The sequence below is a fragment of the Pantherophis guttatus genome, chromosome 4 (assembly GCF_059756535.1).
Source record: "Pantherophis guttatus breed Tessera chromosome 4, ASM5975653v1, whole genome shotgun sequence".
Lineage (NCBI taxonomy): Eukaryota > Metazoa > Chordata > Lepidosauria > Squamata > Colubridae > Pantherophis > Pantherophis guttatus.
Genome location: NC_142066.1, coordinates 56,358,684 through 56,374,865, shown reverse-complemented (window position 1 = coordinate 56,374,865; position 16,182 = coordinate 56,358,684). Strand labels below are relative to the sequence as shown.

General features: G+C 36.4%; 1 protein-coding gene across 2 annotated transcripts in view; it reads right to left on the bottom strand.

Moving 5' to 3' along the window:
• The window catches only part of PLCD3 (phospholipase C delta 3), a 79,727-nt gene extending 64,287 nt beyond the window's left edge, over positions 1-15,440 (bottom strand). For both annotated transcript variants that reach the window (XM_034416013.3, XM_034416014.3), the window contains exon 1: positions 15,197-15,440. In XM_034416013.3, the coding sequence (XP_034271904.1) occupies positions 15,197-15,314 (118 nt within the window). In that variant the 5' untranslated portion in view covers positions 15,315-15,440. The remainder of the gene's footprint in view (positions 1-15,196) is intronic.
• Between the last annotated feature and the right edge of the window lie 742 nt (positions 15,441-16,182).

Below are 16,182 nucleotides of genomic sequence, written 5' to 3'. Positions count from 1 at the left end.
GAACAGTCACTAAATGAACTGTTGTAAATCGAGGACTACCTGTATTGTAATATCTTCTCTATGGGATTGCCCTTGAAGAGCATTTGGAAGCTACAGCCGGTCTAAGTGCAGTATCATAAGCCTTTGTGCAAACACACAAAACATCTACAACATGAACTGTAGTGCTTACCATTGAATTTCTAGGTGTGCTGGTTGTCACCTGTAAAGTCCTTCATGGCATGAGACCTAGTTATCTGAAGGACAACCTTACTCCCCCACCCTTTTTTTTTTTTGCCTGTCCTAGGAAAAGTCAACAAAATAGATTTACTGTAGGACCCATATGGGAACTATAGTACATAGGGGTGCTTGCCTTCAGGTAAAGAACTCTAGAGGTTCAAAATAATTACATATATTGATTTAATTTGGGCTGTGTGGCAAGGTTTAATTTTGTGAATATTGATTTAGTATACATATAGTGTATATCTATAATATAGAAATTGAGGGCTGAACAACAACAACAGTGAGCGGTGGCTCACTGGCTAAGATGCTGAGCTTGTCGAACAGAAAGGTTGGCAGCTCAGTGGTTCGAATCCCTAGCGCCACGTAACAGAGTAAACTCCCGTTACTTCTCCCAGCTTCTGCCAACCTAGCAGTTCGAAAACATGTAAAAATGCAAGTAAAAAAATAGGGACCACCTTTGGTGGGAAGGTAACAGCATCCATGTGCCTTTGGCATTTACTCATGCCGGCCACATGACCACAGAGACGTCTTTGGACAGCGCTGGCTCTTCGGCTTTGAAACGGAGATGAGCACCGCCCCCTAGAGTCAGGAACAACTAGCATATATGTGCGAGGGGAACCTTTACCTTTACCTATGGCCTTTCTTGCCACAGTTGTTAATTGAATTTTCCTTCCCCATTGACTTTGCGGCAACCATCGTAATTATGAGTCAGTTGCCAAGCATCCAAATTTTGATCATGTGACCATGAGTATGGTACAAAAGTCGTAAGTGTGAAAAATTGTCATAAATCACTATTTAGTGCCATTGTAACTTTGAATAGTCACTAAATGAACTGTTGTAAGTCGAAGATTATCTGTATAGTGCACTTTCTACCTGTCAATTAAGTGCATTTCCTAAGACAATATTGATATGAGGCAGCATGGAATTCAGCTTTGTGCAGCTCCATGGAGACTAATATTTCAAGACTTGAGACAACAACATTCATAACTGTATAGCTGGAGTCCTAAAACTAGGATTGGTACAATAACAGATAAAACAAGTTCAGGCTTGTCTATACTGGCAACAATAGCCTTTTAATCCCTTGGTGTATTAGCAGAAGTTTCAAAATACACACCAGGCCTACCTTGGTACTCTATGGATATTTCAACTAATAGAATTATCGAACTTTTAGATCTAACTGGCATCATGGAAACTTTTTAAATGTTTGGATGACATTTAATGTTTGCTGACCCAGTGCAAACAAAGACCAAATATTACCATAAAAGGTATTCCCTGCATAAACTAGGGGTCATAGCAAAAAAAAAAAAAAACAACTCAGAACACATAATAGATGCAAAACCATTCAGGGAAACATTTTGAAAATCTATAAATGCAGATAATGGAGAAGCAGAGAATGTAATGCTACATTCAAGCATATAAACAATATGAAACATACATACTATCTATCTTCCCTTTCCCTGCTCTTTCTTTCTTTTTCCTTTCTTCCTTCCTTTCTTTTTTCTTTCTTTTTCCTTCTTTCTTTTCTTTCCTTCCTTCCTTTCTTTCTTTTTTTCCTCTTTAAAAACAGTAGCTAAATTTTTAAAAATGGTTTGTCCTGATCTTTTAAATAACATCTGTGTCCAGTCCCAGTTGTAGCATAGTGGAGAGAGGAAAACGGCTTTCTCATTTAGTCCAACAGGGCTGCTAGTGCTCAATATTGTTATTAGATGGCATACGTTGCATCCCAACAGAATTTGGGTGATACACCTGGGGATTTTTTTCCACAGAGGCAATGAAATTCAAAAAGTTCCCAATTTAGATAGGTAAAAGTGTGTGTAGGGATTATCTTTCTCCTATGTAGCAGGTGGCTGGGTTAATCGAAACATCCTTACTATAGCTTAAAGGGTAGCAACTCTTTTTCTGAAGGCAGTTTTCACCCACCTACCAGCTTGCACTATAATTTCCATCACCACCATACAGTAGAGCATTTGCTGCTTGCTGACTGTAAACATTTTATTCTTGTGCACTTGGAAGACCAAGTTGTTTTAAACTTTGAAAAAGTGTTAACTATTCTCAAATCTATCTTAAAACCCATAATTATTTGTTGCTTCTGTAACTATTCTATACTACTTCTATACTACTTACACTTTTAATAAACATCTCTTACTCTACAAATACCTTGAACTTTAATCAAGACTGAAATAAAGTTTCTTGTCTAACATATGTATACCATAGATTCATTTGCAAGCAGCGCTTTTAATCTTGGAGACAGTGGTTATGTTATAATTTCAATCCCAATCCTGTAATTTCATTAGAAGGCTTGATGGTGTCATTTTCCATATGTAGTCCACCCATATTTTCCCTCAATTTTTTTTCATGTTTTCTCTTTCCACAAAACAAAAACTGACAGATTTATGATTTGTTTTTGGTAGCATTAAGTGTTTGATACATCTGGATACATTCCTCGTTAGGACTGGACAATCTTTCACCAATTCTTGGCTAACCTTGCATACTAAATACACTATAATTTGCACACTGAATTTATTATATACACATGATTTATTATAAACCAAAGAGGCATTAGACCAAGAACATTTGTAGGGGACAATTTTTCTCTGTCAAACAAGCACTATTTTAGTGAAAGAAAATGTTTTCAAGTAGAATCTTATTGTCTAATCCTTGGGCTATCAATTTCTATAAGAAACCTCAACTGCTCCTTGTAAATAAATATTCTTTAGGAAAGTTTGATTTCTTGCTTTAAACAAAAGACTTGAAAGCTTTTTATTTAGTCTTTGCCTGTAGTTATCAGTACTATTTAGTACCTACACAAAAGGGCTTTACTTATGTAAAGAGTCATAAAATTGTTCTGTTACTGATACATGAGAATGTTTCTGTGTTTCTTCGTGTTTATCCAGCACTGTGCTCTGCCTTTAAATTCTGCTCATAGGCTTTCTCAGAGCAGCAGTGTGCAAAAAGTTTCACTTTCAAACCAGTTGTATCCCGAGCAATACATGCTGGTCTGACCTTTATGAAAGGGTTTTAATCAGTGGTGGGTTGCTCCCAGTTCGATCTGATTCTTGCGAACTGGTAGTAAAAGCAGCGGGAGGCTCTGCCCACCCGCCCGACGTCATCATGGATGATCTGTGCTCCCGTTGCGAACCAGTAATAAAGGTAAGTAGAACCCACCCCTGGTTTTAATGGCTTCTGACCATACCAAAAGTGTTCGGATCTTCTAATGGTCCTGTGTCAGGTTAAGTGATCTTCTACCTCCAGTTTGACAAGATCAGATCAGCATTAAATGTTTTGCATTCAAAATGGTTTGCATCTATTTCTTCTCTTGAGTGATCTCCCTGGTTATATTTGGAAACAAAGGGATAACAAGCTTTCCAAACTTTTTCCTCTATAACACAAAACCCTTTATCAGAAACTCCTTTTTACCCAATGTAGGTAAAATATGTAAACTCAATTTAAATGCTCCTGTTTTGATTGAGTAATGGATTTGTGTGTCTTTAGCTACAAAATAACCATTATTGCTCAATCTTGGATAATTTATCTAAGTTTGAGAAACACTGGACTAGAAAGATTGAGTTTTGTATGTTTCGATATTCAGCAAGCTTCTCACAAATCTAGCAGTCTGACAAGAGACTAAGAAGCCACTGATTCTATTTGCTGAGTTGCAAATTAGGCTACTAAAATTTCTTAGTCAAACATTGAAATCTAGCCATTGTAGAATTGTTTTTAATACTAAAGAGAAAACCTTCACATGATCTCATATGAAGACTTGTGGAACAGAGGAGTACTTGAAAATGCACATACAATGTGCAACACATTATTTGCATTGCAATGTGCAGAACGCAAATGCACAATTTCATCTATTGTCTCTAGTTTAGGTAGGGAGTGCATTCCATGTCACAATTGCTGCACATTACCGAATATGATCCTTTCATATTCCATCTTTCTAATGATTTCAAGTCATGTAAGAGAAGGGTGCAAAACTTTCATTTGTTCAAGGGTCACACCAGATTTTGTGCAGCACATCAGGAGATGGCACAACAAGAACACATTTGGCTTCTTCAACATTTTGAAATCTTAAATAAAATTCTGATTTGTCCATCTCCCATCCTAATCCACTCTTATCACGTTCAACCTCTTCTAATCTACTATCCATATCTCTAATTTTTTTGAACACATTTGGCAAGTAGGTTTGCAAAACCCTAGGATTCACATTTTGCACTCATGCTATTAGGAAATCTGCACACAAATTATCTTGCGCATGTGTATAGAGGAACACTTTAAGTTACAGATTATAACTTTGTCGTTCTTTCTAACAGTGAAATGAGGAGCTACATTTGACAAGTCTTGACTAGGCTGGAAATTCAATAAGAGTTTAGCCCTGATTTATCTTTGGATGTAAGACGGAGGTTAAAGTGGGAATGTGTAAGCATCCCAGAAATAGGCAATGACAAACCACTTCCTTACAGAGGCCAAGAAATTGCACAACATTGTTATAAGTCACCAAGCACTTTGGTATAGGCACCAGTTAGAAACCAGAAGACTCTAAGTTCTAGTCCTTCATTAGGCATGAAAACTGGTTGGATGATTTTGGGCTACTCATTCTCTCAGCTGAAGTCACTTCACAGGGTTGTTCTTGTGGGGGGGAGGAAATAGGAGGAGGAAGGACTATTAGACATATTTGTCACCTTGAGATGACAAAAATAATAAAGTTTAGATTTTTGAAATTCTAAAAAAAGGTTCCAATGGAAAAAACTTTACTTTTATCTTTAAGACAATGGCATGGAAGTATATAGAATTTTTAAAAAGGAAAATCACTAAATGGGAACATAAGTTGTGCATTCATACTGCTTTTAGCCTTGACAAAGCCCTTGCAATATAAGGAGACAACCCTGAATACTTATAAACCAGGAAGCTTCATCCTAGAGTTTTTTCAGTGTGATGATGTAGTTTGGATATAAATTAATATTTCCCTCCTTCCCTTTACAAAGGACATATTAAGTAGCAGGAATAAAAGATTCCCTAATACAAGGGTGACAAATGTAAAAATGTTGTTGAAACCCCAACTCTCATCAGTCCTTACCAGAAGGCCAACAAGGTTAATGAGAGTAGAAGTCAGATGGAAGTAGAAGTTCATCCAAGAGACAAGAATGAATCACTTAGGTCGAGTTAATAAGAACTGCAGATAACTTGAAGAAGCTGTAATCCAAAAACACCTCTACAAATATAAACAATGTTCCATCCCTTCCCCTTACATCTAATTTTTCTTCTTGCTTTCTATAACTGACCATTTATTTACCAATTTGGAGAAGACTCTCCATCCGTCCCTAGCTCACAATCATGTTGTTGTTCTCTGACTGTGGGAAATGTATAGCCCGATTCAGATGTTGCTCAATCCCACCCTAGTGACTAGAGTATTGTTTCTCAACCTTAGCAATTTTAAGATGGGTAGATTCCAATTTCCTTGCCGTGGATTTCCACATGCTGGCTGGAGAATTCTGAGAATTGAAAGTCCACTCAATTTAAAGTTGATGAGATTAGGGGGATGGATGCAGAAAGGTGCTGCCAATTCATAAAACCAGACATCTTGTTCCTCTATTTGGAAACAATTTGTTGAGAGACATACAATTTCACCAGGTAAAAAAGCAAAAACCATCCTCTGTTCCTAAAGCCAGTTCCCAGTCTCCCTTATGCGGAATTGAATTTATGCAACTTATTCTTACACTGCTTGCCTTATCACAACTAGGTCACTGTCAGCTGATCTCTCCTCAGTGCTTCTCATTGCATTTGTTTGTCACCATCTATGTCACACATTAAAGTTTATCAATCTATTTTTTTTAACAAGATTTCCAATCATCCTCAACATTTAACAAAGGATTCTTGCAAGCTCCATTCAACACATTTCTGCATATATGCCATTATGTATATATTCCTTAAATCCAATTTTCTCCAGAATTAATCCATTTAATACAGCAAGATGGTAACATGAAGACCCTGCCTGAGTTCATTCAGCATGCTAAATAGTGGTTAGTAAAACACAATTCCATAATTATATAAGGTATTCTGATCAAATAAGTAAATCTCATTATGATTTTCATGATGACCTAGTTCCCTAGCCTGCTACATTGGGTTCTAGAGAATCACATACTGCCAACCTTCTTTTTGGCTTAATATATTATTTAGTATAAATATGTTTATATCAATAGACTCAAGAGAGTGGCACCTGTCTCAAATCTCAGTATAACTACATTATAGAGCAAATCAAAATCTGAAATCTGCAGGTCCTATTATTATTACAACTTTAAAGAGACATCCTGGAATAACACAAAACTTGTCCCAAAGGTGCTTTTTCAAGAGATAGCTGGATTTTCTGGTTTTTCTTTGAAGACATTTCACTTCTCATCAAAGAAACTTCTTCAGCTCAGAGCTGAAGCTTCTTGGATGAGAAGCAAAACATCTTGGAACTTCCGGTCGGCACCGCAGGCTTCGTGGATGGTCTTCTTAGACCGCCAACCCTGTGTCTTCGTAAAAGCCGCTTTGACAGCGCAAACCAGCTGTCTGGGGGCTGAAAAACCTCCCCTTCGGGAAAAGAAGGAGAGGAGAACTGGTGGACGAGAGTAGAGCTCCCCAAAAGCCCTCTGGAATATTTCCAGAGCCTTGGAGGGTGAGAGCTCCCCAGCCAGCCTGCCAAGAAGCTCCGAAGCCAGGACGACTCTGCGAAAGCAGAGCGAGAAGCCGCGATCCAATCCTGCTCTCAAAAGTGAGTTTGACTGATTACAAGCACAGGCAGAGCGGAAACAAGAGAACAAGCTTTAAAAGTACAGAGCTTAACTCCGAAGTTATGTTGTTTCAAACTGAATTTCATTGAGCTGGATGCTGAAGATGGGGTCTTTGTTATGGTTTTGAAAGTGAAAGCCAGAAACGAAAGTGCTTATTGAGAACTTTGCACTGGGAGAGTGGATTAGCTGCTTATTAACTGCTGGGAAATGAAAGCTTGTGGAGAAAAAAAAAACTATACTGCCTGATAAATTAGAGACTATAAATTACAAACATTTTAAAGTTGTTTAAGGGACTTTGTGGCTTTGAAAAAAAAAAGATCTCCTTAGAAGGGGAGAAAAAAAATGGCTTCTAAACAAGTGAAACCAGGAGTTGTTAAAGGAGGGGGAGGTTCTCCAGTTGTGTCAGTGGTGACACAGAAAGCACAACTTCCGGCTGATTCACAGAGTCAGAGTCAGAGTCAGGAGGCAGCACTTAATGATTTTAAAGAATTTATGAAAGAAGCCATGAATAATCAAGCAACAGCAATGAAAGAAGCTATGAATAATCAAGCCACAGCAATGAATAACAACATTACTTGTGGAAGGGAAATAAAAGAAAGTTGAGGAGGATATAAGATCAATTAAGGAAGTGGCAGCAGAGAAACACGATGAAATAAGAGATGATATTGTTTATGCTGTATCAGAATTGTCAAACCTTGTTATCCAGCTTGATGGGAAAGTTGAAGAAATTAATGAAGCAAATTTAAATTTGGAAAGCAAAATTGGAGATGTTATGACCAGAACAGAGAAAGTGGATGATGAATTGGTAATGTTACAATACAGGTCCATGGAGTCTGCTTTGAGATTGAGAGGCCTGAAAGAAAATAGCAAAGAAAATTTAAAAGATATTTGTGTTGATGCTATTGCAGAGATAATTAAAGAAAGACCAGAAGATGTGACAAGCCAAATTGATAAAATTTACAGGGTTAATTCCTGGCTGGCAAAACAAAGACAGCTGCCAAGAGATGTGGTGATTTATTTCACAACCAGGAGGATCAGAAATGATATTTTACAAGCTTCCTACAAGAATAAAGTTCAGGTGGCTGGGCAAGAGGTGGTGGTTTTGAAAGAGATTCCTCCAAAGATGCTGAGAAGTAGAAAAGACTTTGGCTTTTTGGTAAATGAGCTGAGAAATCAACAAGTGGCATACAGATGGGACGTTCCAATTCGTCTAATAGTGACTTATAATGGAGAAAGATACTGGTTAAACACAGTTTGGAAGGCAAAAGACTTTTATGTAAATGTTTTAAAGGCTGGATACCCACCCTCACCAAGGGGGGGAAGGAAGAAAATGGAGATGTTACAACAAGAAAAAGATGGAAAACAGATACAAACTTATGCTGAAGTTGCAGCTGGAGGAATTATCATTGATAAGGATAGATTTGGATCTTGGGGGTTTACCCTCAACTTTGGAACCACCTAAGAAGGGAGAGCCGAAAGTACAACGACTGACCCGATCAACTTATAAACTTCAAGAACAACAATAAAAAAGGCAACAATCTCAAGATTTATCTCAAGAAGTTCAAAAAACAGAAGCAGTGGGGGGGGGGCTAGGCCGAAGAGTAAGGTGGAGGAGGAGCTTCAGCTGATGCTCATACGGCTTCGAAAGGCTAAAGATGGCAACTAAATTCCTATCTTGGAATGTCAATGGCCTAAATTCACCACAAAAAAGAAAAAAGTATTTCACTACTTGAAACAATTTAACAATGATGTTATTTGCTTGCAAGAAACACATATTAGATTATTAGACCAAAAATATTTGATAAATTCAAGATTAGGTACACATTTTGTGGCATCAGCACCAGAGAAGAAAAATGGGCTAGTCATATATGTAAGGAAAGGACTATCAGCTAATTTATCAGTCCTTCGGGAGTAGGGCGGTATACAAATCAAATAAACTAAACTCAAATAAACTAATTGAGGCAGATGATCAAGGAAGATATATTGCAATTGAATTATCAACACAGACTGGAAAAATGCTTCTTATTGGAATATATGTCCCTAATCAGCAACAAGACAAGTTTTATAAATTTTTACATACTAAAATAATACAATGGGATTATAAATCTTTTATATTAATGGGTGACTGGAATGGAGTAATAGACATGCAGAAAGATAAAAAAAGTTTATCAAAGATCTCAACACGTGCAAAATTACCTAAACCTTTTTTTGATATGATGGAAGATATAGAACTGAGAGATATTTGGAGAGAACATAATGTGGAGGAAAGAGACTTTACTTTTTTCTCTGATAGACATCAATCCTTCTCCAGGATTGATTTTATACCAACCACAAATGATTTTATTTCCAGGGTGAAGAAGACGAAGATATGTCCAAGAACTTTAACTGATCACAGTCCGGTTTGGGTGGAATTTGAACAGGAGAGGGGAGAAAGGAGGTTTTGGAGGTTAAATGAAAATTTATTTAGATATGAAGAAAATGTGAAAGAGCTTAAAAAACAAATGAAAGAATTTTTTGTTAATAATATGAATAAGGGTACTCCTATGGAAATGGTCTGGGATGCTAGTAAGGCTTATATGAGGGGTATGTTAATACATATGAATAATAAATATAGATTAAAACAACAAAAGAAGCGGAAAGAGATAGAGGAAGAAATAAAAAAGAAAGAACAATTACTTATATTTAATCCAGGAGACAAGAAAGTAAAAGAAACAATAAATATACTAGGGCAATTTAATATGTTAATGGCTGATCAGGTGGCAACTAGCTTACAATATGCTAAACATAATACATTTTGTAATGCCAATAAACCAGGTAGGTGGTTGGCCTACATGTTGAGGAAAAAACAGAAATCACGAGTCATTGGTAAGATAGAATTTAGAGGTAAGCAAGTTTACCAACAGAATTTGATCAAAAAGACTTTTTTAGAATTTTATACAAAGTTATATGCTAGTGACTCAATACAAGGTATAGATATAGATAGGTACTTAAAGGAAGGTAATATTCCTGAATTAACGTTGGAACAGAGGGAAGGGTTGAATCAACCAATAACTTCTGATGAGATTACTGATGCAATTAAGCAATTAAAAATAGGGAAAGCTCCGGGAACAGATGGATTAACAGCTGTTTATTATAAGAATTTACAGCTTGAAATGGTAGAACTGCTTAGAGTTCTATTTTGTAAAATTCAATTAGGGGGAGGAGTCCCACCCTCTTGGCGAACAGCTTTTGTTTCACTGATCCCGAAGGAAGATCAAAATTGTACTAAACCTGAAAATTTTAGGCCAATTTCACTTTTGAACACGGATTATAAAATTTTTGCTAAAATATTAGCGAATAGATTAATGCCAGTTATGCAACAAACAATTCATAATGATCAATCAGGCTTTATAAAAGGGAGGCAAATGAAATATAATGTTAGATAAGTTATAAACTTATTAGAATATTTAGAAATATTCGGAATTGGTTAAGGATTGTATGATAAAATGGGCACAAAACTTTCAGGAACCAGTGATGATGGAAACGTGGGAAAAGATTTGGGTCAGAAATGTTAAATTTACGCAAGCACAAAATTTGAGAGAGAATTTTTATAAAATGTTTTATAGATGGCACTTAGATCCTAAAAAATTATCATGTATGTACTCGAATTTGCAAGCTAAATGTTGGAGATGTGAATGTAATGATGCAACCTATTATCATATATGGTGGACCTGTAAGAAAATCAAGGCATTTTGGATAAAAATTTGGTGGGTGATGCAGAATATTCTGAAAAGAAGGTTGAAATTTACTCCTCAATTGTTCCTATTGGGTATAACTACAGACTGTACAGTATCAGAGACTAAATTGATTTTGAACTTAATATCTGCAGCTAGGCTGTTGGTAGCGCAATATTGGAAGAAGGACTCTTTGCCTACTATTGAAGAGTGGATATTGAAAGTAACGAACTTAGCAGAAATGGCAAAAATCTCAGCGTACCTGAAGGACTATACACAAGAAAGATACGTATCGGAATGGAGAAGATGGATTGATTATATTCAAAATAAGTATCAGACAAGAAAATATCAAATAGCTTATGAATGAACGTTAAGTATTAGAAGTATTATGTTATCTATAGTGGAGTTAAGGTTTCAGGGGAGGAGTTAGTAGTCTGAGGATAAGTAGGTTAATCTAGTTTATGATTGTTAAATGAAACACCTTGTATTTTGCTCTGGGAAGTCTGGGGGGGGAGGGTGGGATGAGGGGAGGGAAAGGGTGGGGGGAATAGGGGAGGGAAGAAAATTTTTGTTTTTTTGTAAAACTTTTCAATAAAAAAAAAAGAGAAGCAAAACGTCTTCAAAGAAAAACCAGAAAGTTCAGTTGCCTCATAAAAAAGTACCTTTGGGACAACCATGGCCTGGATGTCTGAGAATCTCCATATACATTTAATAGAAAACTTCTCCACAAAGTTTGCCATTCCAGAGTTCACTCTGGGATTCCTCTGATTATCATTGCTATTTATTAGATTTTTAAAATCCTACCTTTGTTACAAATAAAGCAAGGTAAAAAATGTGCCACTTATTTTCCCCACAACCATCCTGTGAGGTAGATTGGGCTGACAAAGAATGACTGGAGTTGCCCAGCCAGCTTTCATGCATAAGGTGGGACTAGAACTCAATTTCCTGAATTACCTAAAATACCAGAAAAATGCAAGAAGGCTTTGGAAGAAAGAATAACGATGATGGAATTAACAGAGGGGATTAAGAAACAAAAGAATGGTAAAATGCCAGGTCCAGATGGTTTGCCAGCAGAGCAATGGTGAAATCTAAAATTTGTTACTATCGGTTCTGTGGCTTGAGGGGGGGGGGCGGGTGTAATGTGACTGGATGGGTGTGGACAATTTTTTTTTTTTTTACTTTTAAAACCATTTTTTCTACAACCTCTTTGGCGAAGAGGTTGTAAAAAATGCTTTCAAAAGGCTCTGACAATCCCAGCTGAGTTGCCTGATGGGCAGAGACTTTTTTTCTTTTAAATGGCTCTGACGATCCAAACTGAGTTGCCTGATTGGCAGTGGGTTTTTTAAAAAGCCTCTGCCGATCATGCAACTCAGCTTGGATCATCAGAGCCATTTAAAAGAAAAAAAGCCTCTGATGATCGCACGGCTCAGCTGGGCATGGGGGGGGCCAGGGATTTTTGCTATCGGTTCTCCAAACCACCCGTTTCCATTGCTACTGGATCGGGCAATCCGGTCTGAACCAGGAGCATTTCACTCCTGCAGCAGAGTTGTCCAAAATATTACAGGACGGAATTAGCAATACAACGTTGGAAGTATTTAATTAACTTTTAGTAAATGCAAAAATACCCAACTCTTGGATAGAGGCATTCTTTTACCGAAAGAAGACACAGACTTACAAGTTAAAAATTATAGACCGATTTCCTTGTTAAATGTGGATTATAAAATATTTGCATTAATAATGGATTGTAGAGATTGTTAAATGAATTTATTTACACAGATCAAAATGGTTTCTTATCAAAGAGACAGATTAGAGACAATATGAGGACAATCTTAAATACTTTGGAATATTATGAAGTACACCCAGAAAAGCAAATGGCATTGATGTTTCTCGACGCATGGAAGACTTTTGATAATATGAACTGGCAATTTATGATAAAACAATTGCAGACTATGGACTTTGGGGGAAGATTTATAAATATGATTGAGGCAATTTATAGTAAGCAACCTACAAAGGTGATAATAAATGGAGATATGACAGAGAAGGTTAATATTATGAAAGGAACAAAACAAGGATGTCCCCTATCCCCATTGCTATTTGTGTTGACATTAGAGGTGTTAAGCAGAAATATAAGACAAAATGAAGAGATAACAGGGATGAAAATTTAAAAAAGAAGAATATAAACTACAGGCATTTGCAAATGATCTAGTATTTATTTTAGAGGAGCTTATTTTATTTTGATATTTTATTATTGTAATTCCTGTGTGTATATAATAACTGAATATAAACTTGATAAACAAAAGCTTCAGTTAGTGCAGAGTTCTTCCCCTTGTAGGAAATAGGACCATATTGCATTGCTCCATTCTTTCCCAACCTGTTGCTTCTACAAGTGCTAAAATAGCAATTTCATTGGTACAGTATATGCTGTATACCTTTTGCCTGGGAATTTTTTGGAAACGCTTGTCCCAATTCACCTACATGGTATCAAGTTGAGGAATGCTATAATAAAAGATGCAAGATTTTAATGTAAGAACCATCAAATCAATATTTAAAGCCTGTTTACTGTTTAATAAATACATTTCATTCATACTTCGCAGAAAATGACTTAAAACAGCTTTCTTTTAATTAAATGTCACTCCTCATTAGTTTTGCGCTCCAATATATTAATTCTAAGAGAAATTTTAAAATAAATATTTTAAAAATTATTCTAATACAGAGTTGTGGCATTATTGTATTCATTTTACTACCTCCATTATTCTCAAGAGCACTATTTCTGAGAAAAAATATAATTCTGAATATTGGAAGTTATCAAACTTATGGCACATCATCTTGAGAATCTTTTAAATGGATAATTAATTCATAAATGATTAGTTTAATCAGTTCCCACAATGTCTGGCATGAAATATCTGCCCATAGAAAGTAGTTCTTTGTCTCTATAAGTTATCTACTTAACTTGAAATTACAATGTTTATTGTTAATGTACCCTTTTAATAAGGACAGCTGTTAGGAGACCAAAAAAAAAAACATTTTTCACTGCAAATTATAAAGCTGTACTTTCTTTGCTTAGTATTTGATACAATATTTAATTTTATACACAAATATTTTCTGAAAATTACAACTCCTACATCAACTACAAATTACTGAAAGGAAATTTGCAGCCAGAGTTCTATGTACTCTGATTACTTCCTAGTAGATATTACATAATTTAGTTCCAAATAAATTATAGGTATCACAATTACAATTAGAATATACATGGTTGCTGAGATAATGCACCACAAAAAAGAACACTCCACTATTAATTATTTTCCATACTTTAAAGCTAAATTCCTGGAACAGCAATTAGTTTCCAGAGTGGATCTTTGACAGCAATTAGTTTTAAATGACCCCGCCTTCCTGTAATAAAAATAACCTGATGCAGGGTTATGTATTTTCTTAGGAAATTTAAATATTTCCCTGCCTAATCTATTTGAGATAAATATCTCAAGATTCCCTGAATAAAGATAATAAATCTGCAAGTAAAACCTCTTCTCCAGGAACAGTCTATTCTACTATATACAGTATTTTTTGAAGGATCAGTGCAAGAAAGAAAAAGGCATAAAAACTTAATCATATTCAGAACATATTGGATGGATACAAAACTGAAATAACAGAGCATATTAAGAATTATATAAATATCAGAGGTATGTTTAAATGCATATGTTATGAACAGATTCATTATCTTATAGTTTAAAGGGGATTATCACAGTTTTAATGTACTAATTTAGCCTCACCTTTACATAGCTTCATTGTTAAATTAAAAAATGAAGGTCAAGAATTATTTTACTGAGTTGATAATACAAAATAACTATTCTCTTTTCACTCCTGTCACCCTGCTAAGTGAGAAAAGATTGCTCATTGTTCTTAAAATATGTTTTTCTATCTTTTGACTCAAGATCAATTTAATTCTTTAATTCTTTAATTTCAAGTTTCAAAACCAAACAAAACAAAACAAAAAAAAAAACAGATCAAGTCATCCAGTTGTTCTGTCAATTCCTTCTGATTCACATATTTTCCTGGAGTCTCAAAAAAAAAAAAAAAAGGAAATTAGTATGTCATACGCTAAATAAATAAGGATTTGTATAGGAATAAGTTATTCAATTAGATAAATGGTATAAGTTTTTAAAAAAACTGTAAACATTTCAAGAGAAAAACAAAATATTTTTATGTCCGCACTTTTACACCATAAATGTATCAACCCTTTAGTCCGTTCGAACTCTGGAGTTACTTGGATGACGAGGAAATGCACTCTACAGCCGCTCAGAGGTCCTCTTCTATCTAGACTGACATACTTTACTCCAGGACTGAGTTTCGGCAAAGATGAAAAGATGCCAGAGCTGAGCCCTAACTTTAATCAGCGCTGCATCTGAACCCACTAAAACAACTAGGAAAGGTCTTGTAAGGCGCGGCACGCCTTTTCCTTGCTCCGGGGCTACCCGGCTCGCCAGGCACTTCACTTACCCAATTTTTTGAAAGCGCGGTGCCCCGAGGATTTGGCAGTTCCTCCATGATGGGCAGAAAGCTGCTGCTGGTGGTGACAAGTTTCCAAGCGGGACTTTTTCCATTTTCCGCAAAACATGACTGAGTTTATTGGCTCACCTATCCTCCGGTTTGGAGCTGAGGAAGCCCTTTTATCGTCTTGTCGCCCCACTTGCGAGGCAGCCCTACCCTCTAGATTGAAGTTCTGCTTGTCCAGCCTCCTTTGTGACTCGCCGCTGCCGCGCGCAGATTGGAGAAGCAGAGCTTGCCAGGAATTCTCAAATTACAGTCGAGGCGAGAGGTTTAACTCTTTCCCGCCCTTGGGCTGTCTGGCTGGAGGATCCGCGCGCCGACTCACAACCTTCCTTAGCTGCTGGGAAGATGGTGCGCGCCCCGACATCATCCCAAGGAATAGCCCTCTCGAACTTCAAAGAGCAGGGAAGGCAACTTCGGGGAAGAAGGAAAAAACAAGTTCTGGTTGATTTGCACCCTACTACAACATATGCAATTATTGCATTATATTTATAAAATAGGGTCGGGGGATTACTCCAGAAGTACTGTAAACTGCAGGGTGGCCCCCACTTACCCCGTTTCCACTTCAACAAACTTTCCTCTTCATAAAACAGCATCCCTTCCATTGATATGGAAAATAAGGGTACAGCACAGGCCTGCTGTGCTGAAGGGGAGGTGTGGTTTAAAAAGATGGCACTGTTTACAATAAAGAAAATATAGTTCATTGAGTAAACTTTTCTTATTTGAGTGACACATTCGAAAAGACTCATGTAGTACATGGATTGGATTCCCACTACATATTAGACCAGTGTTTTTCAAACTTTATAACTTTAAGATGCATGGGTTTCCAATTTGAAAAATATTAGACCAAGGTTGCTTACTTTGTGGCTTGGAATCTTGGCTGAAGGCAACCAATAAAATTAACGTATAGTACAATATGTTGGGCGACTATGTAA